The 27,182-nt window shown below is 39.0% G+C and overlaps 1 protein-coding gene across 3 annotated transcripts in view; it reads right to left on the bottom strand.

The window, feature by feature from the left end:
- Nucleotides 1–27,182, bottom strand: part of SVEP1 (sushi, von Willebrand factor type A, EGF and pentraxin domain containing 1) — a 197,112-nt gene that overhangs the window by 110,802 nt on the left and 59,128 nt on the right. For all 3 annotated transcript variants that reach the window (XM_027034812.2, XM_027034811.2, XM_053204811.1), the window contains exons 6-10: nt 18,395–18,574; nt 11,811–12,008; nt 6,099–6,217; nt 3,032–3,161; nt 39–146 (exon numbers count right to left, since the gene is read on the bottom strand). In XM_027034812.2, the coding sequence (XP_026890613.1) occupies nt 39–146; nt 3,032–3,161; nt 6,099–6,217; nt 11,811–12,008; nt 18,395–18,574 (735 nt within the window). The remainder of the gene's footprint in view (nt 1–38; nt 147–3,031; nt 3,162–6,098; nt 6,218–11,810; nt 12,009–18,394; nt 18,575–27,182) is intronic.

Genomic DNA, 27,182 nt, shown 5'->3' with positions numbered 1-27,182 from the left:
GTGTTACCATGCTGACCACAAAATCCCTGGGCTCGCACCTGAGTTGTCTGAGAACTGAGGTTCATCCCAGGTTGCAGCATGCTCCTTCTCCGAGACCTGCATCGGAGGTGGGGATCTGCACCAGTCTATGCTAGGCGGTTCCACGTCTAAAAGACAGGAAAGCAGAGAAAGAAGTCACAACTGATATTCAAAAATGACGAGGAGGTTTGCATAAGAGAACTGAAGTCTACTTGTGCTGGCAGAGAGCCTTGACCTTGTTAGCACAAGGCTGGCCCTGGAGCTCCTTTGACAATGAGAGTTTGTTATCCCTCGTCTCAAGGCAGGAGAGAGAGCTGGTTCTTGCTATACTTCCCTCTGCCCGTTGAAGAAGAAATGCTAGGTGTCTAAAATCACCCGATGCACAGTGGTGTCAAAGGCAATTCTAGATGTGGCCAGGAAGTGAAGAGAACCTTCCCAGAGAAGCGGAAGGAGTGAAATGACCAAATCTCAGAGTACGCAAATAAAGGGACTCATCTGAGGTCACTAAGCTAGAAAATTGCAGCCGCAGGCATCCAGACCAGGGTGTTTCTTTACATGATATATGAAAACACACACTCCGAAATTAAATGAGCTGTATCCGTGAGAATGTAGAGATTTCTGTTTTACACTACGTCTTATGAATAAATTCCATTTTCTCTTTTCCTCATGCTTGTCATTTCATTGGTCTAGCACCTTTGGTTTGACTCCTTTTCTAGACTGTAAACTCTGGGGACCAGTGACGAAGTCTCTCTTGCTCACAGTTAGGTTTCCACTGCATAGCATAGCACCTGGCCTGTCACACAGGCTCAGAAAAACTTGCTGCACAAAGAAAAAAGTGAAAAAAAAATGCTCAGTGGAGGTCTGTGCGCTTGAAGAGTGACCATTTACAGTTAAACTGAAGAATCTGGTGGTATTTACTATTTTCCCAAAGACATTGCAAATCAGTTCTTTCCAAGATTTTCTACACTCATCTGATTCTAGACGAATATTTTAAAGTCGAACTGCAGGTACGAGAGGGTGCTAAGACTCAGTCAATTACTGTCAAAAGAATGGGAGGTACCAGCGGAGGCGTGGTGTCCAAAGGAGAGAGAGAAAGCCCATTTCAAAGCAAGTGAGGCAGTATTCCCTGGAAAGCTAAGCCAAAGCATTCCTGCCTCCTCTCATTTATCAATAAGACACCCACACCCTGTCATCTGAGGAAACAAGAAAATGCAGGCTTTAGAATATTTTCTCTCTTATCTTTCTCTCTCTCTCTTCCCTCCCTCTCTCCTCGTCTCCCTTTCTCTCACCTTCTCCCGCTTCCTCGTCTTTCCCAGGTCACCTCTCTCTTTCACAGTTTGAAAATTGAGCTAGTGTCTAGTCAGACACTTGAGTACATATTTTACATTTCACTGTGCTGACTCTTCATGGCAAAACATTGAAACTTGGCAAATGCTTGAACCACAATGCCATGTTTAAGATCATAGCACCACAAAAAATGAATCCAGCATCTTTTACATATGACTGGCCAAGTTCATGCTTAAAACAAGTGAGAAAGCATTTAAAATACCTAAGCACTCTGAAATGAAGTAGACGGATTTTTACTTGAGTCTCTTTCTATGCACTTCTACCAAAACCTATCATTTCTAGGGTCAGGAGCCAGTCTGATTATACATTAGTTATTTCAAGAAGTTATGTAAAATTCTTAACATAAAATGAACTTGTTGTGTTGAAATTTTAAACAAACAGATTAAAATATATGAGGTGAATATTGCTAAATGTCAATATGTTTACACAGAACTTAATGTGAGTTAGGCACTAGTTCGAGTGGTTTGTATATTTTAACTAATTAAAAGCCTTACAATAACCCCATACTCTACTTTTGGATGAAGCAGATTGGGTTCAGAGTCTGTGCTCTTGACCACTACAGGCTGCTACGTATCCTATTTCTCCACATATTACTTCTTGGTGGTGGGTACCTGGTATCTATTGAATATCTACTGAATTGATTGAAAGTACAAAGAGCAATTGGAAGACTAAGAAATAAACCAGCACCCCATCCAAAATAAGGACTGATCTACAGCAGTGGTTGTGAGGGTGAAGAGACTAGGGCAGATTTCCAAAACAATATGTAGATGAAACCAGAAGAACTTGAGAAATAATTGAGTGTTGGTGATGGAAGGAGAGGAGTCAGGGATGACTTCCAGATTTTTGCATGGTAGGTAGGCAGTTGGTTGTGCCATTCTGAGCTAAGAAATATACTAGGTTTGGGTGAGTCTGAAATGGCTGTAAGACATTTACCTGGGAATGTTGAATAGGCAGTTCTATATATTGGTTTGAATTTCAGAAAATAGATCTAAGCTTCAGATTGAATTCTGGAAGTTGTCAGTTAACAAAATCACCAGAAAAACCAGAGAGAAAGAGAGAGAGAGAGAGAGAGAGAGAGAAAGAAAAGAAGGCTAAGGCTGGAACCTTGGGGATGATCCACATTTGAAAGCCGGCCTGAGGAAGAGAAGCCATGTAGGAAAGAGATAAAGAAGGAGAAATGAGAAAAACAGGTTGTGGAACCAAGACAGATTGCTGTCAGATAAGCTAGGGAAGGAGACAGTTTTGATAAAGAGAGTGTGGTTAATAAAATCTAAGGTGATAAAATCTAAGGAAAGATTATGTAACATAAGAACGAAAAAGTGTACAGTAGAAATAACTCTAGAGACCAGTGATGCCCCTGATGAAAGTAGTTTGTACGTGAGTGAAGGGGACGAGAGTCACTTGAGTGACTTTGAATATAAATGGCTGTGGAGACAAAACAGATGACAATTACTGGGAACTTTTCCAAAGGCTCATATTGGAAGAAATCAAAGAGAGGCAGCAATGGTTAAAGAGGATGTAGGTTTCAAAGAGGGAGTGGCATGGGCAGGTTTCAAAGCCAGCCGGGAGAATCAGGGGGAGGGAGTTGTTGAAGATAAAGGAGAAGCCAAGCCCTTGGACTACTGGATTATTTTCGCAATCCTACTCAAGCAATTTTGTGACTTACCGACAACCTTGACGTGGAAAGTGCAGCTGGCTTGGTTGCTGGATAGGTCAACGGCTGTATAGGTGATGGCAACATCTCCAATTGGGAAGAGGTAAGGTGGGGTGAAAGCCGGATGAACATGGATGGACACCTTTTAGAGATAAATAAATATTTTGAAAGTTAAGGTTAATACTGACAGTGTATTTACTGTTCTTATATCTAAATATTATTAGGGAAAATAAAATTTTAAATGGCACAATCAATATTTCATATATATAGTGAAACGGAAAAAAAAATCAGACACAGCCTTTTAGCATGTTTCTTTCCAGACTACTATTTACATAGTTTGTGCAGCTGACGTACACATGGAATATTATTCTTTGTTTTTTAAACATAATATCTTAAAACACTCTTTATTCTGTTACGTAGTCTTTAGAATTCAAGATTAAATGTCTCTGTAATTTTCTATAGAATAAATATATGGTAATTAAAAAACATCTATTGAAGGACATTTAAATTGGTCCCAAATTTTACTATACCAAACAATACTGGGGTGGACAGTTTTGAACAGGTAGTTCTAAAATATTTTTATTATGTCTTTATAATACATTTCCAGAACAGAATTACTAACCAGAAGTCATTAACAATGTAATGATAGATAATACAAAATTCCTTTCCCAAAACACGGTAGTAATTTGCATTCCCATTTGTCAGTATTTGAGAGTCAATGTGAAAGTTCCCACTCTAAGTTCTCTGACCTATATTAAATACCATTACTTTTTGGTAACTCAAAAATATGACACCAGGTTGTTGTTTTAATTCACAGTTTCTTAATGCCTTATACCGAGATTAAAATCTCACATGTTTGCATGATATGGAAATATGGACGTATTCATTCCTTTTTTTTTTAAGTTTATTTATTTTGAGAGATCACGACCTGAGCCAAAATGAAGAGTGGGATGCTTAACCTACTAAGACACCGAGGCACCCCTGTTCTTTTCTTTTTGAGTGATATGCTTGCCTTCTTAGTCCCTTTGAAAATTATGTTATAACATAACATGAACATGTTAGGTAGTACATATTCTTCACTTTTGACACTTTCGAAGCATTTTTTTTCAAGTTTGCTATTTGTCTTTTAATTTAGAAAATTTTAAAAATGCAAATTTAGAAATACTTTTGTAGTCAAATACCCTGGTCTTTTCAATTGCGATGTTAAAAATATTTCAACACACAGGTGCTGCATTTAGTGTGACTTCTCATGAGATCCTGAAATGTGTCCCTGTGCTCTTCTTAGAGCTTGATGACGATCATGATGAAGGTAACAACAATGCATGCATGTTTTCATGGGTCTTTTAGTGAAAAGTAAAAACCACACATGACAGACTGATCGTTCAACACTTACATCACCTACTAGATATCACATTTGCACTTTTAAATTCACATGTAAAAGTTACCTTGTCTTTAGTTACCTAAAATACCATAGGATCTCATTTAATGTAGACTCCAAGAAAACAAAAAAGCAAACGCATAGATACAGAGAAGAGATGGTGGTTGTCAGAGGAGGGGATGGGGGTAGGGGTGGGGGTGGTGAAATGGGCAAAGGGGATCAAAAGGTACAAACTTCCATTTATAAAATAAATAAATCTGCTGGATGTGTGATGGGTTTTAAGGAGGGCACTTGTGCCTGGGTGGCTCAGTTGGTTAAGCATCTGACTTCAGCCCAGATCATGAACTCACGGTTCCTGAGTTCGAGCCCTGCTTCGGATGAGCTTGAGCTCTGCTTTGGGTGAGCCCTGCTTCTTTCTCTCCCTCTCTCTCTCTCTGCCCCTCGTAGGATTTTCTCTCTCTCTCTCTCTCCCTCTCTCTCTCTCCCCCTCTCTTTCTGCCCTTTGCTCACTTGCGCCCTCTCTTGCACAAAAAAAAAAAAAAAAAAAAAGGAAAGAAAAAGGAGGTCTCTTGTTATGATGAGCACTGGGTGTTGTATATAATTGATGAATCACTAAATTCTACTCCTGAAACCAATACTTCACTCAGTAAATAACATAAAGTAAACAAAAATAAAAAAATAGGGGTGCCTGGGTGGCTCAGTTGGTTAAGCATCCGACTCTTGACTTCAGCTCACAATTTGTGGGTTCGAGCCCTGCATCAGGCTCTGTGCTGACAGTGCAGAGCCTGCTTGGGATTCTCTGTCTCCCTCTCTCTCTGCCTCTCTCATAAATAAATAAATAAACATTTAGAAAAAATAAAACATTAAAAAAATACCCTCCCCCCACACAAAAAAAGAAGCTGGCTTTACACGACACACACACACACACACACACACACACACACACACTCAATCAATCCTGAGAATGTAACCTATAGTTAATTTTTTTAAGTTACCTTGATTATAAGTATATTTAACACAACTATCAGAACAGTTTTGTGTGTGTGTTGTGGGCCCCACCCCAGTATATCCTGTCTGCCATGATTTGTACATATTTATATGCAGCTGTGAAAACAATGTACCATAAAAGTATCTTCATGTATGTGAATACTAACAGTACAGGTTCAAGGGGAGTTAAATCATAAATTAATTTCTTTTCCAACATCTGATGGATAATTATCTCAAGCTACTGTATATGTAATATTAAAATATTGTATTCTGAGTAAAATACTGTGTTAGAAAATGCTGAATTAAAAACACTGAAATCTCCTTCAGCTTGGCCAATATGCAGTCGTTTGGGGCTCATATTTTAAAAGATATGTTCATAAATAGGAATTAAGATCGTTTCCATATCTTCTTTTTCTTAAAAGATCACTGGAGCCTAGTAAGAGGCAAAGAATTTTTAGTCAAGTAATCTTAGTGGATATACAATACAACAAGTCCACGGAATAAAAGTTTCCGTTTTAGAGATTTTTTTTTCTGATTTCTAGCTAAAAATTCAAGGTGAATCATTCTTTTATCCAATGAGGCATTAATATTTATGAGTAGAGTTTATACAGAAAGTACTATCATGAGGGTATTAGTAAATCTTCAATATCGCACATATTTGCAGCGCATTCAGAATCCACTTGAAAAGGATGCAAATATTTGCACAAACCTTACCTTTTCCCCAGAGTTGTCGTTAGCTGTGGGGATTTGCCAAGTGATATTGGCGGAGTCTTGCTGTTCCTGGGTCTTCGCCTCTATGTCCTTGGGACAGCTGATCTGAGGGGCCTCCACATCTGACTCAGAAAATGCACAAATCGATATATAGATTGATATGTAATTCTAAGTCATTTAGGAAAGAGGCAAAAATATATGAATACTCTGTGACTCATGTTTTTGTTTATTTATTTTGAGAGAGGAGAGAACGCCAGTGGGGATGGGGCAAAGAGAGAGAGAGGGCGAGAGAAACCCAAGCAGGCTCCGTACGGTCAGCATAGAGTAGCCCCAATTGTCTAGCCCCAATACGGGGCTGGATCGCATGACCCATGCGATCATGACCTTAGCCAAAACCAAGAGTCAGTGGCTCAAGTGACTGAGCCCTCCAGGCACTCGTGACTCATTTTTTACACCGCAATTCCAGATTAATTTGGAATGTACAACTGCCTTCAGCATGGCTTATGAGGCCCTTCCTGAACTGAAACCTGCTGACCTCTTAGCTTCATCTCTTACGGTTCCTCTACTGGAACTCACTCTCCATGCTGGATAGTCTCATTCCCATGGAAACCCCGTGGTCTTTCCTGCACCTGAGCCTTTGCCCATGTTCGTCTCTGTGCCTGAGTCAGTGCCCTCTTCCTGTTTTACTTAGATAACTCCTATTTGTCTTTTAGTTCACAGATTAGACACAATCTCCTCAGGAAGTGCTCCCTCCAAAGGGGCCCCCACAGCCTTCTGTCCTTCCTGACCAGACAACTTGCCATCAGGAAACTGAGTTTCTCCTCCAACAGAATTCAAATTCTTTGAAGGCTAGGGTATCTCTTGTCCCATTGTGTTACATAGTGCCTGGCACACACTAGAAGCCTGATAGATACTTTTTGAATGAAATAAAGAAACAATCAAAAAAACCTGGGGTGCCTGGGTGGCTCATTCGGTTAAGCGTCCACTGTGGCTCAGGTCACGATCTTGCGGTTCGTGAGTTCGAGCCCTGCGTCGGACTCTGTGCTAACAGCCCAGAGCCTGCTTCTGATTCTGTGTCTCCCTCTCTGCCCCTCCCCTGCTTGCATTCTGTCTGTCTGTCTCTGACTCTCTCTTTCAAGTATAAATAAATATTTTAAAAATTAACAAAAAAGAAACAAACAAAAAGTAAATGTTGACTGTGGCAGGAAAGAACCACGCTTGAAAACAAGGCTGTCAAGTAGAATTAATTAGCGGTGCTAACATGTACTGTCAAAACAAGAAATTAAAGCCAATGTATTTTTTGCAGTGTGAAACTCTATGGTACAAATACTGAGTTAGAGCTGGTAACATAAACATAATCCACATCAGTCACTGTAGAGCTAAATTCTGAATATATAATATAAAAAATCCCTTATTTTATGTTATGTTAAATTAGGTCTTCTGTAACTTGCAGGTGAATATATCCGAGTTGATACAATCTGTGTCTCTTCTTGTTTCTTTGAAACTTCATACAATTTATATTTTCTTTTTTTCCTGGGGGAGCTTATCCTTGGACACTTTTTCCCCACAAATATGCATTAACATATTGACTCTGAAAATCTAAAAGAGTAGCTGACTTTTATTCATACTTGACTAATACTTTAACTGGATTTGGGATTGAAAGTTTATATCCATTTTCTTTCTGTATTCTTTGGACATTGCTGTATTTCCTTCTGGCATTTATAGCTGGAAATGAGAAGTATAATGTAAGTCTGGTTCTTGTTTCTTCTGTGCAATTTCTCTTTTCTCTCTGGAAACTCATTTAAGACTTTCTCGCTTGTTTTTGTGCCAATACCATACTGTCTTGATAATTACAGTTTTGTAGCAGAGGCTAAAGTCTGGGATTGTGATGCCTCCCGCTTTGGTCTTCTTCACTACCACTTTGGCTATTTGGGGTCCTTTGTGGTTCCATACAAATTTTAGGATTGCTTGTTCTAGCTTCGAGAAGAATGCTGGTGCAATTTTGATTGGGATTGCATAGAATGTGTTTGTAGATTGCTTTGGGTAGTATTGACATTTTGACAATATTTATTCTTCCAACCCATGAGCACGGAATGTTTTTCCATTTCTTTATATCTTCTTCAATTTCCCTTATAAGCTTTCTATAGTTTTAAGCATACAGATCTTGTACATCTTTGGTTAGATTTATTCCTAGGTATTTTATGCTTCTTGGTGCAATTGTGAATGGGATCAGTTTCTTTATTTGTCTTTCTGTTGCTTCATTATTAGTGTATAAGAATGCAACTGATTTCTGTACATTGATTTTGTATCCTGCGACTTTGCTGAATTCATGTATCCGTTCTAGCAGACTTCTGGTGGAGTCTATCGGATTTTCCATGTATAATATCATGTCATCTGCAAAAAATGAAAGCTTGACTTCATCTTTGCCAATTTTGATGCCTTTGATTTCCTTTTGTTGTCTCATTGCTGATGCTAGCACTTCCAACACTATGTTAAACAACAGCGGTGAGAGTGGACATCCCTGTCGTGTTCCTGATCTCAGGGGGAAAGCTCTTAGTTTTTCCCCATTGAGGATGATATTAGCTGTGGGCTTTTCATAAATGGCTTTTATGATGTTTAAGTATGTTCCTTCTATCTTGACTTTCCCGAGGGTTTTTATTAAGAAAGGATGCTGAATTTTGTCAAATGCTTTTTCTGCATTGATTGACAGGATCACATGGTTCTTATCTTTTCTTTTATTAATGTGATGTATCACATTGATTGGTTTGCGAGTATTGAACCAGCTGTGCAGCCCAGGAATGAATCCCACTTGATCATGGTGAATAATTCTCTTTATATGCTGTTGAATTCGATTTGCTAGTATCTTATTAAGAATTTTTGCATCCACATTTATCAGGGATATTGGCCTGTAGTTCACTTTTTTTGCTGGGTCTCTGTCTGGTTTAGGAATCAAAGTAATGCTGGCTTCATAGAATGAGTCTGGAAGTTTTCCTTCCCTTTCTATTTTTTGGAACAGCTTGAGAAAGATAGGTATTACCTCTGCTTTAAATGTCTGGCAGAATTTCCCAGGGAAGCCACTGGTCCTGGACTCGTATTTGTTGGGAGATGTTTGATAACTGATTCAATTTCTTCACCAGTTATGGGTCTGTTCAAATTTTCTATTTCTTCCCATTTGAGTTTTGGAAGCGTGTGGGTGTTTAGGAATTTGTCCATTTCTTCCAGGTTGTCCAGTTTGTTGGCATATAATTTTTCATAGTATTCCCTGATAATTGCTTATATTTATGAGGGATTGGTTGTAATAATTCCATTTTCATTCATGATTTTATCTATTTGGGTCCAATGGAATAGAACAGAGACTCCAAATTGGACCCACAAATGTATGGCCAACTAATCTTTGACAAATCAGGAAAGAATATCCAATGGAAAAAAGACAGTCTCTTTAACAAATGCTGCTGGGAGAGCTGGACAGTAAGAATGAAGGACAGAAGAATGAAACTAGACCACTTTCTTACACCATTCACAAAAATAAACTCAAAATGGATGAAGGACCTGAATGTGAGACAGGAAGCCATCAAAACCCTAGAGGAGAAAGCAGGGAAAAACCTCTCTGACCTCAGCTGCAGCATTTTCTTACTTGACACATCTCCAAAGGCAAGGGAATTAATAGCAAAAATGAACTACTGGGACCTCCTCAAGATAAAAACCTTCTGCACTGTAAAGGAAACAATCAATAAAACGAAAAGGCAACCAACGGAATGGGAAAAGATATTTGCAAATGACATATCAGACAAAGGGCTGGTATCCAAAATCTATAAAGAACTCACCAAACTCCACACCCAAAAAACAAATAATCCAGTGAAGAAATGGGAAGAAGACATGAATAGACACTTCTCTAAAGAAGACATCCAGATGGCCAACAGGCACATGAAAAGATGCTCAATGTCACTCTTCATCAGGGAAATACAAATCAAAACCACACTGAGATATCACCTCACGCCAGTCACAGTGGCTAAAATGAACAAATCAGGAGACTATAGATGCTGGAAAGGATGTGGAGAAACAGAAACCCTCTTGCACTGTTGGTGGGAATGCAAACTTGTAGAGCCACTCTGGAAAACAATGTGGAGGTTCCTCAAAAAATTAAAAATAGATCTACCTTATGACCCTGCAATAGCACCTCTAGGAATTTACCCAAGGGATACAGGAGTACTGATGCATAGGGGCACTTGTACCCCAATGTTTACAGCAGCACTCTCAACAATAGCCAAATTATGGAAAAAGCCTAAATGACCATCAACTGACAAACGGATAAAGAAGATGTGGTTTATATACACAATGGAATACTATGCGGCAATGAAAAGGAATGAAATCTGGCCATTTGTAGCAACGTGGATGGAACTGGAGAGTGTTATGCTAAGTGAAATAAGTCAGGCATAGAAAGACAGGTACCATATTTTTTTACTCATATGTGGATCCTGAGAAACTTAACAGAAGACCACGGGGGAGGAGAAGGGGGGAAAAGTTACAGAGAGAAAAGGAGGCAAATCATAAGAGACTCTTAAATACTGAGAACAAAGTGAGGGTTGATAGGGGGTGAGGGGGAGGGGAAAGTGGGTGATGGGCATTGAGGAGGGCACCTGCTGGGATGAGCACTGGGTGTTGTATGGAAACCAATTTAACAATAAATTATACATATATACATATATATATCTACTTTATATGTATATTATATCTATACATATGTATGTATATATGTGTGTCCATATATATATATGTGCATATATATATACACACATGTATATATGTGTGTGTGTGTGTATGTATATATATATACATACATATATATATATGTATGTATATATATATATAAAAATAAAACTTTCTTGTTAAACTCTGGAACTCAGAAATTTCACCAGTAGTGAAAATATGCTGCCGTCCTGGGCTATGATTGATCTCAAGTTTAGCCCAGAGAAACTTCCTTCTGCTGGTAGGAAAGTTTTTCTCCTCCATCTGCTCTTCTCTCTGCTTCTGGAACTCATTAGTAAATGAATACTGGGTTTTTAAAAATCTATCACTGGTATCTCTTAACTTCCATCTTTTTAGTTTGATCCATTGGGATATTCAAGTTCGTTGTGTATTATTTCTCCGTTCTGAGGGAACTCTCAGTTTGGTTCTTCAAATCGTTAATACTGTTTTCAACAATATCCACTCTACTTTATTTATCCTTCTCTTAGAAATATTTATGATGTTTTTACTTCTAAGAACTCTTTCTTGTTTTTAAAACCCCCTTTTATGTAGCAGGCTATTCTTGCTGCCAGTCAGATGGCAATATTCTATGAAAGTAATGGGATGCTCATGTCTCTTTAATTTTTTATTTTTTTTAACTCATGCCTCTTTAAACTGATTTAGTCCTGCATTATATGGGCCATTAAAATTCCTCAAAGATCTCTATCTCCTGGTGGAAAACTTACCTGATTTCCAGCTTGAAAATTATCCTTATTTTTCTATTTCTTCTGTCATTGCCTGGCATATTATAATCGGATTCTGTAAATCCATCATTTTGAAACAGAAACCCTCATAGATCATATTAGGATAATACCCACCACTGTATCATGGGTTTGCAGCAAAAGCTGCAACGAGGCACAGCCCCACACTGTACCAATATATTGTTATATAGGAATCTGGTTTTCAGCCCAATGGATGTAGGGGACCTACCTTTACAAACAGCTGTCTGAACTCTGGCACTCCACTTTCCAGAGGTAGTACATCTCACTTCTTCTCTGACGCCTGATAAAATGAATCCTCTGCGGCAACTCAGTTGACAAATCGTCCCAGGTCTGGCAGGCTGCTTGCCACAGCTGGCCGGGAAGATGATGACACCTTTGGGCTTCTGAAACGTGGGGCAGTGGCGCTCTATTGTAGGGAAATGAAAGAGTGTTACTTGCATTTCCACAAATTTCAAGAAAAATACAATTGTGCTGCCTTGGAACTGATGTAAGTCACTAAACGGTATCTGTTGATGACACTGAACCTATGATAGATTATAAACAACGCTAAGCTGTTCTCTCTCTGGTTATCTCATGTTATTTTGCCAGTGCATCAACACCTTGAAAAACTTATATTTTAATTAATGCCAACTGTGACTGTTATCACTTTCAGTTTGTGGAACATTTAAGGTTCTGAAGTATGAAAGAGTAAACAGAGTTCCGCGTTCATGGATTAAGCAAAATATTCAGCAGTCTCCATTTTATGAGTTTTTATTGGTTCCATCTTTATTTAAGTGGGCACATTATGAGAAAAGTTTTTATTCCCTCCCTCCAATCACTGTGTCATAATCGGGGCCCTGACCCTTAATGTTACCTTTGGAATCAATGAAGAATAACAAATGAAGGGGGCAGAATGCAAACAAAATGGAAAACCAAGACTAAGACCTAATGTAGGGGGTGTGTGTGTGTGTGTGTGTGTGTGTGTGTGCCTGCCCATATGCACATTTATTTGTTGTAGGAATGATTCTCCCGGCAGCAGTGCTAACATCTTTAGTTTGTATCTCCCATGTAATAATTGCTAACATGTATGTACTATGTGCTGGTCATTGTTCTAAGTGCTTTACAAGCATCGACTCATTCAATCCTATGCACTAAGGGGTATTGTTACCACTCCCATTTACAAACAAGAGTCCCAAGGCACAACTATGGGGAAGTTACCCACAGTCTACATTCTTGAGGTCACCCCGCAGCTAAGTGGCAGACTCTCTGTGCCCCTAAACACTTCACCACCAGGCCTCCTCCCTGAAATTTCTTTTAACCGTCTGTGCCGGCAAATGCAATTGTTCCTGAGAAATTGGTTTCTTCCTTTTATTTTCGCCCAGTATGTGCCAAATGACTGCCCAGCCTTGCTGTTCCGCTGTGATGAAGAGCAAAACACAGAGCCAAATTTGCGGTTCAAATGTAATGACTACGTGGGGCTCAATATCCCTTATTTATGGATGGCTCTTCATAAATTAAGAAAATTATTTTTTTTAATTTTTTTTAACGTTTATTTATTTTTGAGACAGAGAGAGACAGAGCATGAACGGGGGAGGGTCAGAGAGAGGGAGACACAGAATCTGAAACGGGCTCCAGGCTCTGAGCTGGCAGCACAGAGCCCGACACGGGGCTCGAACTCACGGACCGTGAGATCATGACCTGAGCCGAAGTCTGCCGCTTAACTGACTGAGCCACCCAGGCACCCCAAGAAAATTATTCTTTTGGCTGTGATAATTGTTGAAGATTTTGTTCCCTATTAATATTCTCTTTTTTATTGTTTGCTTACGGTATTTGGGGTAAACATGTCTTTATTTATATAGTCTAACCTGCTGATTTTATGTCTGCTGCTTTTTAAATTTTTTTTTCAACGTTTTTATTTATTTTTGGGACAGAGAGAGACAGAGCATGAACAGGGGAGGGGCAGAGAGAGAGGGAGACACAGAATCGGAAACAGGCTCCAGGCTCTGAGCCATCAGCCCAGAGCCCAATGCGGGGCTCTAACTCACGGACCGCGAGATCGTGACCTGGCTGAAGTCAGACGCTTAACCGACTGCGCCCGTCTGCTGCTTTTATACTTAAGTCCTGAAATTGGCTAACGCTCACCTATTTTAACTATACTGTCTTCTAATTTTTAACGGTTTTATTTTTTTCTTTATATTTTAATATCTATGAAGAATTAATGGCAGTGTCTGGTATGAATTAAAGACATATGAGAAATTCATTTTGTTTCATTTGTTTTTCCCAAAGAGCCAGCCAATTTTTCTATATTATAAATTGAATAAATCTTTTCTTTGCAACTGACCTTTGATGCTTCTTTAGTAATACATGAAACTCGTAAGTTTCAGGATCTATTCAATCATCTTGATCTATATGGCAGTACTTGCAAAACTCTTCATTTTTGTATTTTCAGTATATATTTTTAAACCCTGTAGGAGCTACTTTCTCTTTACTATTCTTTATTACTCTTCCCTTTTCAATCTTATTTTTTTGATTCTTGCCTACATATTCTTCCAGATAAGCTCTAGAATCACTTCCTAATTCCAAAAGAGGGTCAAAAAGAAAAGCTTTGTTGGGATATTAAATGAGATTGCCTTTTACCTATACATATATTTTGAGAGAACTTTCATTTTGATACAATTTTATTAAAATATTAAGGTATGTTTTTTGCCTCTCAGTAACATTTTGTAGTTTGTGTGACACAGGTTCCATGCACTGCTGTTTAAGATTATTCTTACATATTTTATATTTTCCACAAATCTTTTGAATGTGATTTTTCACTATATATTCTGCTTATCACTGTATACGGAAAAGTTCTTTATTTGGTATTCTTATGACTTTAGTGAACTCTCAACTCTCTTAGTAGATTTGTTCAATTTTAAGACATGTAATCTACAAATGATGATGGTTTTAAATGCCCAAAGCTCTAATCTTAAGATTTATTACAAGTGCTCCAGCTTTGAGAACAATACTAAACAATGGATGATTCTGAGCCAGCACCCTTTTCTCTTCCCAGATTTAATAAGACTGCCTATATTGTTCCATAAGTGGCTGGGGGTTTAAGGACATCTTTTTTATTATGTCAGTTATCAACAAGAGTTCCTCAGAATTGTATTGAAAATGTGATTTAAACAATGATGAATGGCATTTTTATCTTCTACCAAGCAGCCATGTGAATTTTTCCTATTTTTTATGGTGAAGTAATTTATTATGTTGATAGATTATATCTTATTTTAAGCCCTTCTGCATTCCTGGGATAAACCCTACTTGTTTGACAGGCTATTCTTTCAGATATTGATTGGTAGCATATTTGCTGTCATAGTTTATTATCTGTTTTTTGGTAATAGCTATCGGGTTGCCAACAAAATAACATTATTTTATTTGTCAGTATAACCTGTTTAGCTTCCCATTACTTGGGCCAAATTATACAGTACAGAGTTACTGTTTCTGAAAAGTCTGGAAGAGTTTCATTGGTCCCTCAATCATTTTTGGAGAATTAAAACTCTGATAACATTTTCCACTTATGACTAATTATACACTTGCATTTCTACTTTTTCCTGATTCATTTAAAAACTTTCATTTTCATAGAAAATCATACATAAAATATCAACGATTTTTATTTTATGTGCACATATTTATGTATGATGTTTTATTATTCCTTGAAAAACCTCTGGCCTCTTATATTCTATGTTAGAGCTTCTTAGAATAATTTTACTTTTGCATTTTTCTTACTTATACTTTAAAAATCCATTATTTTATTCAAAGATTTCCCTCTTACTCACTCTATGGCATCCCATCTCCCTTTACAGCTCATTTTCCTTTACTTAAACATTAGTATGTATTTCTTTCAACTTCCGTTGCAATCTTTCTTTTCCTAACTTTTGAATTTAATGTTTAATTGTTTCCACTTCCCTGATTAACAATGAAAGGATTTATAACTATAAAATTACATCAGTGTGTAATTTAGCCCACATCTCGTAACTCTGGTTTTAGAAATTTCTCGTTTTTTATTTTCTAAAAATTGTATTTTTTTTTTATTTAAATAAAAATTTTTTTAAACGTTTTATTTAGTTTTGAGACAGAGAGAGACAGAGCATGAACGGGGCAGGGGCAGAGAGAGAGGGAGACAGAATCGGAAGCAGGCTCCAGGCTCTGAGCCGTCAGCCCAGAGCCCGACGCGGGGCTCGAACTCACGGACCGCGAGATCGTGACCTGAGCTGAAGTCGGACGCTTAACCGACTGAGCCACCCAGGCGCCCCTAAAAATTGTATTTTTAAATTTCTCCTTTATCCATTTAATTCACTTCCTTTATGACTCTTGGTATTGGAGTCTATACACTTTTGTGTTTTTGTCTAGTTTCATACTTTAGAAAATGTTAAGGACAATCATTAATAACATTGACGTGGTTGTGTGGGTTTCAAGTAACCTTTCTTTTTCACTGTTTGCCTTTTAGTGATGTAAAGAATTCATTTGAAGAGTTACTGTTTAATATTTAAATCTTTATGTATTTAAATATTTATGTATTCAAATCTATTCTTTTTTCCTTTTATTCTTAGGAAATTCTTCCCCATTAAAAATTCAGATTGTCTTTTATTCTTAGAAAGTTCCCCTTCATAAAAATCTGTATCTTTTCTTACATTTCACCCCTTAACTTGCCCAATTTAACTAATTAACTTAATTTAGTGATTTTTTTTGTGGGTGTGTAGTGAGAGTCAAGACTAATTTTTAGATAAATTTTTTCCCCATTGATTTCTGAAATTTCCTTTACCAAGTGCTATATTCTTCTATAAACTAATGTTCGTTTCTGTACCATATTTAGTCATGTGTAGCTCCATTGTTCTGTGCATCCTTGCACCATTAATGTGTTATTTTAATTACTGTAGGTGCACAATCTGTTTTATGATGGTGAGAATAAGTTCTCCCTCATTTTACCTCATGTTCAAAATTTTTGTTTTGTACCTGTCTATTCTTCAACACACATCCTATTCATTTATATAAATTTTTTAAAAATCAGAATTATCATAGTAATTACGGTTGTTGTCAGAATTTGGAGGCTACAGTGAGTGGTTCTCCAATAAACTGTAAAAAGGGATGCAATCTCCCTTCGATGGTTACATAAATCACCAAGATTTGCATATGCTTTAAATCATTACAGAAATGCACACAATGATTTTTAAAAGAACTGAGAATAGGAAAACCTTATTAGATGCATTATTTTTTTTTAAGTTTTATTTTATTTACTTTTGAGAGAGAGAGAGAGCACACAAGTCAGGGAGGGGCAGAGAGAGCGAGGAAGAGACAGAATCCCAGGCAGGCTCTGTGCTGTCAGTGCAGAGCCCAACTCTGAGCTTGACCTCACCAACCCTAAGATCATAACCTAAGCGGAAATGCAGAGTCTGATGCTTAAGTGACTGAGCCACCCAGGCACCCCAGTATTACTATTTTTAAAAAAAGATTGGGTCCCTCAGAAGAGGAGTTGATCAGCCATGGAAGCAGGGTAAGAGGTGATTCTTGGGAGTAAACATTAGTACTTACATAGAAAATCTAGTGTAAGGAGACAACATCCCAACTAAAGAAGTTCATTGACATTTATTGTGCCATCATAAAGGCACCTTTCTATGATGGAAGACCCATCATTTTTACCTCATTTAATTCTGTGGAATATCTGAAGGGCTATCTCCCTTTGTCTGGGTTTCATACAAACTAAGTGTATTCTTGACTTGGGTGTCCTTGCAGCTTCTGTCTACAGGGAAATACAACGTATTCCAGGCCTAAGTCTTACAATATCCATAATAGTAGGCATCTCATTGCTAATGAATTGAATTTTTGCTTAAGAGTGAATTTCATTTGCCCATCCAGGAGAGATTAATCTCTTCTCAGTTTGATAATATCAGTTTTTCTTAGCTTAAACAGTGAGGGTCAACTTTTGGACTGTTAAATGAATCCCCCCATACCCTGTAAGCTCAACAGCCTTCCTGGTAATACCTTCATCAACCACGGATCGAGTACTAGATTATACTAGAACAAACCTGTAAATCAATTTGGAAGGAAATGACAGATTCATAGTACCTAGTTTTCCCATCTTGGGTCCTGGCATATTTCAATTTATTCCTTACATATAGTTCTTCTTTTTCCTTTTTTGGAAGTTACTTATTTAATTATCTACCTGCCAAGCTCTGTATACTACATCTGACATTTTATAAGGATTCTCATCATCATCATCATTATCGTTATCATTTGTATTTACAGTGTATAAGGAGCAGCAAACTGGAAAGATTCCTGAATTTATTCATTCTGGACCTGATTTCAGTAGTGAGATGTCACAACTCTTTGAGAAGGACAAGGCAAAAAAATCTTCTGATGAAATAGAATATTATGGTCTATCCTAAGGTTCACTGGTTCATAATTTTGTCCTTTTATCAACAAGGTAAAAGTAACTTCCGTTTAACAAAGCAAGGGAATCCCACAGAATTTGGTCTTTAAAAAATCCATCCAAATTGGCCCCAGTTAAAAAAAACATCATCACCATTTCAAGCTGTAAACTTCAGTGACTCGGATAATGGGATTCTGGTGTCTTTTTATCAGTGGAGAGGAATAAAACTGCACATTCGTTTATGTGCCTGTATACCTGTGTCTCCGCGCATCTGTATACATGGATGTGGATTTATATTCATTATGAATCAACTTCACAGAAGTTCTAGGCCTTCACAGAAGAAAGGAGAAATCAGAGAGCAAGAGAAATAAATCACCAAACGCACCATGCCTTCCATGACTTACCCACACACCGAGGTTCTAGACCATCCCACTGGGTGTTAGCTTGACAAGTAAGCTTAGCACTTCCTTCTAGTCTGTACCCTTCATCACAGGTAACCAAACACACTGTCTTGTAGGACATTTCCTTGGTAGAACAGCTGATGCGGCCATGTTTGGGTTGGCGAAGATGGGGGCATGTTCGTACTATATAAAATGAAAAACATTGGGTCACATTTTACTAAATAAAGACAAAAATAGGAAGTCTAACAATGCCTACACATTGCAAGCAAGAAAATACCTTTTCTTAAAATGGCAAATAGTAAATAGCACATCATTATGTTTTGAGTTAGTATGGGACAACTGAAGGCATGTGTTTCATCAAATGCATTGCCCTAGTAAGATCCCGGCACTCAACCTCCTGCCCATAAGTGGGAAACTTAACCTGTCTAAGGAGTCTGGTCCTAGATGGACGATGATACCTGTAGATTGGAGGTGGCTGACAAAGGGAGGGATCTTCAACCTTCAGCTGGGCCTCTGCTGAGCTTCTCCAGGCTACATTCCAACAAAAAGAGGACGTCTTTTCCAGGACAGGGATTCAGGTTCACGATTAACTCAATTCTCAGATCTCATGGGTACATCCTGGGCTTTTAATGACCCCAGCCTCTGTAATCTTCAATTTCAGCATCCTACTCCTTGACTGTAACTCTGCTCCTTTTGGCTTTTTCACTCCTTTCTTCCAAGACACTTGCTGCAAACTCTACTTCATGATGCTAATCTTGACTTATGCGTTAACGTTGTTTTGTTTGTGTGTTTTGCTGCTTTGGCAAAGAGTGCCAGTTGTGCACCTGATAACATTCTTCCCAGTTCTATTCAGCACCATATATGCACAGTTAGAAGGTAACAACTGCCCATCTCCATCACAATGATTGACAGCCAATGAAATATAAGCTGCAGTTGTGCGGGATGTCTGGAAAAGCTTTTTAATGGTGACCCTTTCAATTGAGAGAGTACTTTTTGCCTTCCCCTCTTCCTCCTTTGTTGTCCTGAAATACGGACATGAGGGATGGTACCCCAGCATATTATCGTCTAAGTACGAGATACTACTATAGAATAACTATCAAGTACTAAGAGGGTACAGCAAAAAAAAATTAAAGAAGCCTGGGTCTCCGATGATAATGGAGCTATCATACCAGCTTCTCGTCTTCTTTTAGTAGAGAAAAGTAAACTCTTAATTGCTTTAAGACATTGTTATTTGGGTCTTTGAAATAGCAGCAGCTGTACACAATTCCTAATTTCCTGTGCCCAGCATCCATTCACTCCTCCTTTGCTCCTTTCCTAGGGAAAGGTTTCTCCCCTCTTTCAGCTCATGGGATTTGTGTGTGCTCCAGCCCTGCTCAGAGGTAGAGCATGTGACTTAGGATCACATTTCCCTGGGCTCAGAAGTGAGCAGGTACAACTGGTGACATGATCCTTTTTTCTACCAACTTCAAAACCACCCTGAGAGAGTAGCCAAGGGGTATTTACTAACCCCTCAATGCCGGAAATGCCCCTGTGCCTCAGTCAGCCTCAACACCACCAGCAGAAGTCCCACGGGGTGTCCAGAGACATATGCCTTTTCCTAGTACTGCAAATTCTAACTTGATGGCTTCAACACTACATCAGGGAAGCTACGAGAGAGTACGCATGCTGATTCTGCCTCTATAGGTCCCCAAATGGAACTGTGCTCTGAGCTCTCCTGGCAAGATTTTCCTCGCTGCCCAGCCCACCAAAATCCCATAATGTGTTTTAGGGTCTCTCTCAATTAATCCCGTGATGCCCCATATTTCTGTTCCTGACAATCTCATAGGAAGCCCAAGGCTCCAAAGTTATCCCTCATCTATCAGGGTCATCCTCATATACGTCTAATCCAAATCTAACTCACAAACTCTGGCACCTGCCCTCTGGAATACACAATCAATCTTCAATAAATCCCCTCATAACCTAAACTTCACTTGTGAACGTTTCTCTCACTTTCTTATCTTAATCAGAATCCAATGGTCTCTTATAGACAAGGCCTGGAGAAAAAGATGTCCTCTTTGTTCCTTGTGCCTTCCCAGATTATTCTCTCTTCCTCCTCCCTTCTCTGTAAAACCTTTTAGCTCCCACGAAGTGTCAAAGTGTCATATTAAATATTCAACATCTTTCTCCCCTCAACTGTCTGCTGACCTCCGGGCCACTTCTCATTCTTTCAAGATTTTATTCCGTCTCTGTCTCTATCTGTCTCTGTCTCTCTCTCTCAGACACACACACACACACACACACACACACACACACACACACACACACACATTGATGATTTCATTGTCTGTGTAGATGATCATTCCAGTATTGTGGGGTCATATTCTTCACCTCCTTTCCTGCAATAACCAAATCCTTCACCTATTTCATTGCCTTATCCTCTAGACCTTGCCATCACCAAGCTAACATCCCACCCTCTGACAACAACCTCCTGTCTTCTTGGATCACTCGCTGAAGGGCTTCAACTCCCATCAGTTTCTGTACCCTACTGGGCTCTCCAATATGTTGTGTGTTCTGTAGATAAAATCATCTCTAAAGAATTTATACTCTCTCTACTTCTTTTTCTCCAGTTCTAGCTTAAACCCACTCCCTTCAGATTTCCAATCAGGGGAAGGAGGGCAAGGGAAAAGGAGAAAGGAAATGGGAGAATAAGAAGAGAGAAGAAAGGGAAGAGAAGGGGAGGAGAAGGTAGGTATAAGAGAAGGAGGGGAGGACAGAAAAGGGAAAGGGGATATGAAGGACAGTGTAGAGGAGGGAGAGGAAGCTGAAAAACAGGGAGGAGAAGGTAAGGTAGGAAGAAGGGAAAGGGGAAGAAAGAGGGAGCGGGGAGGCTGTCCAGCCCTGTGGAAATTTGTCCTGTCAGACAGCATGGACATCCCTGTCATAAACAGAAATACAGAGAGGAAAAGAGGGTGCATTTCTGTTAGATATGCCAAAGGATGGTCACATAAACTCATGTGCTCACAGATAAAATCCTACAAGCATCAGGAATAGCACAAAAAAATAACCCCTACAGAAGAACAAAGTTGTACTATCAACAATAGCACTTCTGCAACACTAAAGGCCTGAAGACAACATAACAATCTCTAAATATTTTTGAACAAAATCATTTGGGACTCAGAATGTTTTGGAGGACTCTGGGTAGGATGCATTTTTCTTTCTTCCACATTTCTGTATTTTGCAGTTTTTCATATCAAGCATATATTTATGATGAAAGCTTAACTTTATAATAATCGGAAATGAAGTTGGGGCAAAACATTCAGTGCATATTCAACTGAAGTCACCGCTTGGCAGGATCTATTCTGATTCAAATGATATTAGTCGGCAGAGCATAAATATTGGGTGCATTAAATATATATTTAGGACTGATCATTCTTAGAGAAAAGACAAAAGTCAAATTAGAAGTTAAACCATAAGCCTTGGCCTTTCAATCCCTGAGATGGCTTGGACCGAAATCAACTACTAATGACAAATGAGTAGACACATTTTGCCTTCCACATCTTGATTTTTATTGAATGTGCCCATCATGTAAGTAGAATCATTGCTGAGTGCATCAAGGGCATAGAAATATTTTGCCTTCCACAGTTTGGTTTTTACTCAGTGTGACCACCATATGTAACACAATGCCAAGTGCCACGTGGAATTAAAAGGTAAGATAAATCCCTATGATCAAAATGTATAAAATCTGGAAAGCCATATTTTAAACAACTGCTTTTATATTTAAAACACTGATGAAATCACTCCAGCTTTCCCACTCAAAATGAAATGGATTCGCAACATCTCTCAAGAGTACTGATAGTAAATTAGAGTTGGTGTTTCATACACATACAAATTATATTGCTTCTCAAATGTTGCTTTCAATAAACTTTGATTGCTCCTCTGAGAAAACAAAGCATATGCAAGGATTCCTAGTTAGCCCTTAAACATTTTATACTCCTTTTCAACCAGGAATGACCATTTATTATCATTCTTAATAGGAACATGTTCATTTATTAGTTTCAATAAAATTTTTTTTTTATTTCAACAAGCTGACAAATTGTGCAATAAACGTTTCTTGATTCACATTCATGTCAAAGCAACTTTAAATGCTCATTTGGTCTTTTTAGAAAATAGCAATCGTTTCAAGAATACAGTCTACTAAGAAGTAGACACTGTGAGACCTGCTCTGGTTCTGATTTTAAAGACTAATTAGATTTCCACCCATATAAATAATTCCTGTCAAACCCAAATTGTGATAGCATCTATACTGAAAATAAAATAAATCTGATATTAAGTGTAGGATTCTTATTGTTGTGTGAGCCATTTTCTGAGGAAACCTGCTATCGCAAAATTTAATTTACTGTGATGTTGTGGCTTAGTTATCATTAGGAAACCACACAAAAAAAACCCTTCCTAGTTTAGCAATAAATGTATAATTCAGAGAAAATTGAACAAAAAGTATAAATGCTTTATGATGAGTACAGAGGAGGAAGAAGGCTCAAGCCTATTAAGCATTACTTAACACTATAAAACATTAATGATGCAAAATGAAATTTGTAAAAGGCTTTACATTTTAAACTGCTCTTTCATTTCTGTCTCGATTTCAGGAAGATTTGCAAGAAAGAGATGACATAACTAAAAGGATTCTGTTCGTACCATTAGATTTCACCTGGAAATGTAAAATACAACTTTCTCCAGTTATCCGCCCTGAAACAGAAGTGAATCCCAATGCAGCTGTCATATTTCATTGAATGCCAGATGCCCCATTTGTGAGGCACACCGTTATTTTATGTGCCACTAATAAAGAAACAGTAATATCTATGAAAGGATTTCATGCCACTGACTTTAAGGTGCATCTTAGTTTTTAGAGACGTTAAAATATGGGGGAAAGTGTTTTATAATTAATGAAATATGGTATATATTTTCAAAGAGCAATATCTCAAGTAATTAAAGTCACAAATGATGCGCCAGAGTTAGGGAGTAGATATCTTCATTCGGGACAGCTTTGTACACTGGTAAGTTACGTGGTAGCTTTGGGAATGAAACTAAAGGGATCTTTTAATCTTTAATTAACATTGTTTTGTTTATATTGGAATATCAACTGAAATCACATAAATAAGAACAAGAATGCTCTTTAACAATGTGAATGCATAATGGGAAGTGACGCAGTCTGACCATCAGTATATCTATTTATCAATGGACTTACCAATACATCTATTGATCAAGTTCTTGATCATTCACCAGAGGTATAACTAAGGGTTGAGAAGAAAAGATACATTCTGTGCTCATAAAGAACTCAGTCTAGCAGAGGCGACAGACAAGCTGATTAATACAAGTTAAGTGTGTTGGTTTGTATTATATCGAGTTGGTTAAGCTGGGAAACAAGCTGTCAGACTCCCCTTACTATAGGCCAGGCTAGGGTTGGTCAGAAGAAGAACGTGCCCTGGATTTTGGAAAGCAGCCTGGGCCACTGTAGCCAGACACGGTGATGGACAAATGTAGACATGTCCCACGGATCCCAGCTTGTCTTTGCTTGCCTCTATTCCATGTCCCAATTGTTGACTGTGTGGGCCTGAGGAAGCCCCAAGCTTGATGCCAGGCTCTTGGCTGTGGAACCATGGAAACCTTCTCTAAGACCTCTCAACGCATTTCTCCTTTTCAGTCCCACCCCAGCAGCAGGGCAGGCTTGGTCTCACAGACTGAGTTGGTAGAAACACCTCCGATGCTCCAACTTCTCTTCTAGATCTTCAGTTTGCCTTCAGCTCCTTCCAAAATTGCATAAGGTCCAATTCCTAAAATAGATCCCTCATCCCATGACACTCTTGGTCACTGTGCCTCCTTGACTGAGCCTGACACACAGAGCACAGGCTCTAGAATGAGGGAGAACGGATGCATGGACCCACGTACAGAAGTTGAGGTCATCCCATCCAGGCTGAGAAGTCTGATGACAGCAGAGGGTTTATATAGAGAGACAAAGAGCAAATTCAGGGCCATCAGGCACTCAGAGCTGTGGTAACAACTTGTCAAAGCATGGCTTCCCGAGAGGACATGGCCATTTCTTATGGCTTTAGTGTAGGATTTGAGGCTCAGGGTGTAGACTGTGGAGGGTAAAGAGGCAGGGGTTGGACCTTACCCTGAAGGCGTCGTCTACCTGCTTTTCTCACTCTTCTTTGGAAGACCAGCAAGCGGAAAATTTAAAATGTAATGTTTTCCACCCTCTGCCATGACGTATTTGGAAGAAGGGGTAGTGATTTTACACAGAGCTGATAACTGTTGACTTTATAGGAATATATCTAAGAGGCTTTCTGCGATTAACTTTTTCAGGCATGGGACGTGGCTTTTTTACCATTTGAGACTGCGTGACTGAAAATGTCTTTCCTTGGCCTTCCCACATAAAACAGTAGCTGATCTGAGCTCAGAAATCTAGGGTCTGATTCTTTTCTCTCAGACTCCTGGCAACATACCCTTATCTTCTCATATTTAGAATGGCTAATAAGAGGCTCAAGTCTGATTCTCTTTCCTCTGTAGGTAATATTATTTATTTCTAACTGTGAAACAGGCACAATTTTCTATTTTTCCAACACATTCACAAATTTCACTACGATTCTTTCCAGACATGGATCTGTTTTCAATAATTTTTTTCTAGCACTCATTACGTGATCTTAAACTGAATATCAAAGATGTTCGTTGCATGTATTTTCAAGATTTCCGCTTGGGGCTATGTTCTCTTTCATTCCACTCTCTCTCTAGGTTCCAAATATGAAAAGAGTCTATTTCCCGGGACTGTTCTCATGTCACGTTATCATTTTATATTTTTTTAATCTTTGAAACTCTGCTTTCCTTTCAGAAGAGTTTTTTTTAAAGTTTTAATGTTTTATTTTTGAGAGAGAGAGAGAGAGAGAGAGAGAGAGAGAGAGAACGAACAAGCAGGGGAGCGGCAGAAAGAGAGGGAGACACACGATCTGAAGCAGGCTCCAGGCTCTGAGCTGTCAGCACAGAGCCCGACGCGGGGCTCGAACACGTAAACTGTGAGATCATGACCCGAGCTGAAGTCGGAGGCTTAACCAATTGAGCCACCCAGGCGCCCCTTTCAGAAGTGTTTCTTGAGTTGATTTTGTAACTTATTAATTTGGCTTTTAACTACATCTATTCATTGCGTCTGCAAACTTTTATTTCCTCTTAAGAAATCCTTTTGTTTTCAGAGATCTCCTATTTCTTGGAATCCTGGCCTTATTTAAGCACTGTAATTGCCTTAGAATCTCAGTGATTCCATTTGTTTCCCTTTTCTTTCAGGACTCTCTTGTTCAATTTTGCTGATTTCTTATTTTTTTAATGTTTATTATTATTATTATTATTTTTTTTTTGAGAGACAGGGAGAGAGCACAAGCAGGGCAGGGGCAGAGACAGAGAGGGAGACACAGAATCCGAAGCAGGCTCTAGGCTCCAAGCTGTCAGCACGGAGCCTGACGTGGGGCTCGAACTCATGAACCGCGAGATCATGACCTGAGCCGAAGTTGGAGGCTTAACTGAGCCACCTCAGCACAGGCGTGCCTCTTCTTTTTTTGTAGGTACACAGAAGAGGACGGGTTGGGACCTGAGTTAGGCAGACTCATACTTGCAGATGGTAAAAACCGGTAGGTGATAAATAACTACAGTGGTTGTCTCCTGTGGCTCACAAACGACCTGAGTCTGAGTAGGTGGGCTTCCCTTATGAGTGCAAGAGCCAAGAGAAAACTCCTTACCGTACTCCAGTGAGCTGTGTGATGTGGGGTCCTGGAGCAGTCAAATCCTCAGCAAAGTGTATTGCCAAAGGATGCCTGGGGGATGTGGTGGGGGGTGAGGTTGCCAGATTTAGCAAAGCAAACAAACAAATGAGGAGATCCAGTTAAATATGAGTTTTGGAAAATCAACACCTCATTTTTAGTATAAGTAAATCCCACATCTTGCATGGGACTCACTTACACTAAAAGTTGTTGTTTATCTAAAATTCTCGTCTCGCTGGGTGTCCCCTGTATATCATCTGGCAACTCTAGGTAGCGGGTGAATACTGTATTCAGAAGCTTGAAAAGGAGGGATTCTCAAGGCCTTTGGCTTGTTCCCCTCTTTTCTTAGATAGCCGTCTTTTCCAACCCTACTTGTGAAACCTTAGGAAGTTGTGTGTCATAGTTGTAAGAAGAAGGAAAGGAGATCCTACAGATGGCGAGAGTGGAGGTGAACTAAGCTACCATAATATTTGTCTTTTCTCTGTGTGATGTGGGAGCCTCTGCTTCTACTCGAGGTGCAGTCCCCATTTCTATTGGCCTGACTAGACTCTGTGATCTCACTTTGGCAAATCCCCACTCTCTACAGCACACTGTCTATTCCAAGCAAAGGCTGGAGACATACAAGTTGGCTCACTGCTCCCACTGCCGGACCCTCATGTGGCTCCCTGAGTCCTCCGATCACATGAGTCCTCAAAGCCCTCATTCTAACCCTCTCCTTGGCACCCTATTTTGGCTGCTTGAAATCTGAGGTTTGGGGTAACCTGTCCATTTCCTTCCCAGGAAGGCCCTTTCTTTGCTCTCTGTCTGTTCATAAAAGAAACATAGAGGGCATAGTTTACGATGATGTGGTCAATTGAACTCAGTAGTTCTGACTTCCAATGTCCCTATAATTTTTTTCTCTTTCTGTGGTCTGTGGTCTATGAAATCAAAAGAAACAAAGAACTTCACTGGTCCATTAAAGGTTAAGTCAAGGAAATCAAGCAAGGCAATCAATAAACAATGTGAACTGGCAG

Source organism: Acinonyx jubatus, chromosome D4, assembly GCF_027475565.1.
Source record: "Acinonyx jubatus isolate Ajub_Pintada_27869175 chromosome D4, VMU_Ajub_asm_v1.0, whole genome shotgun sequence".
NCBI classification, from domain to species: domain Eukaryota; kingdom Metazoa; phylum Chordata; class Mammalia; order Carnivora; family Felidae; genus Acinonyx; species Acinonyx jubatus.
This window is presented reverse-complemented; position numbering and strand designations above follow the sequence as displayed.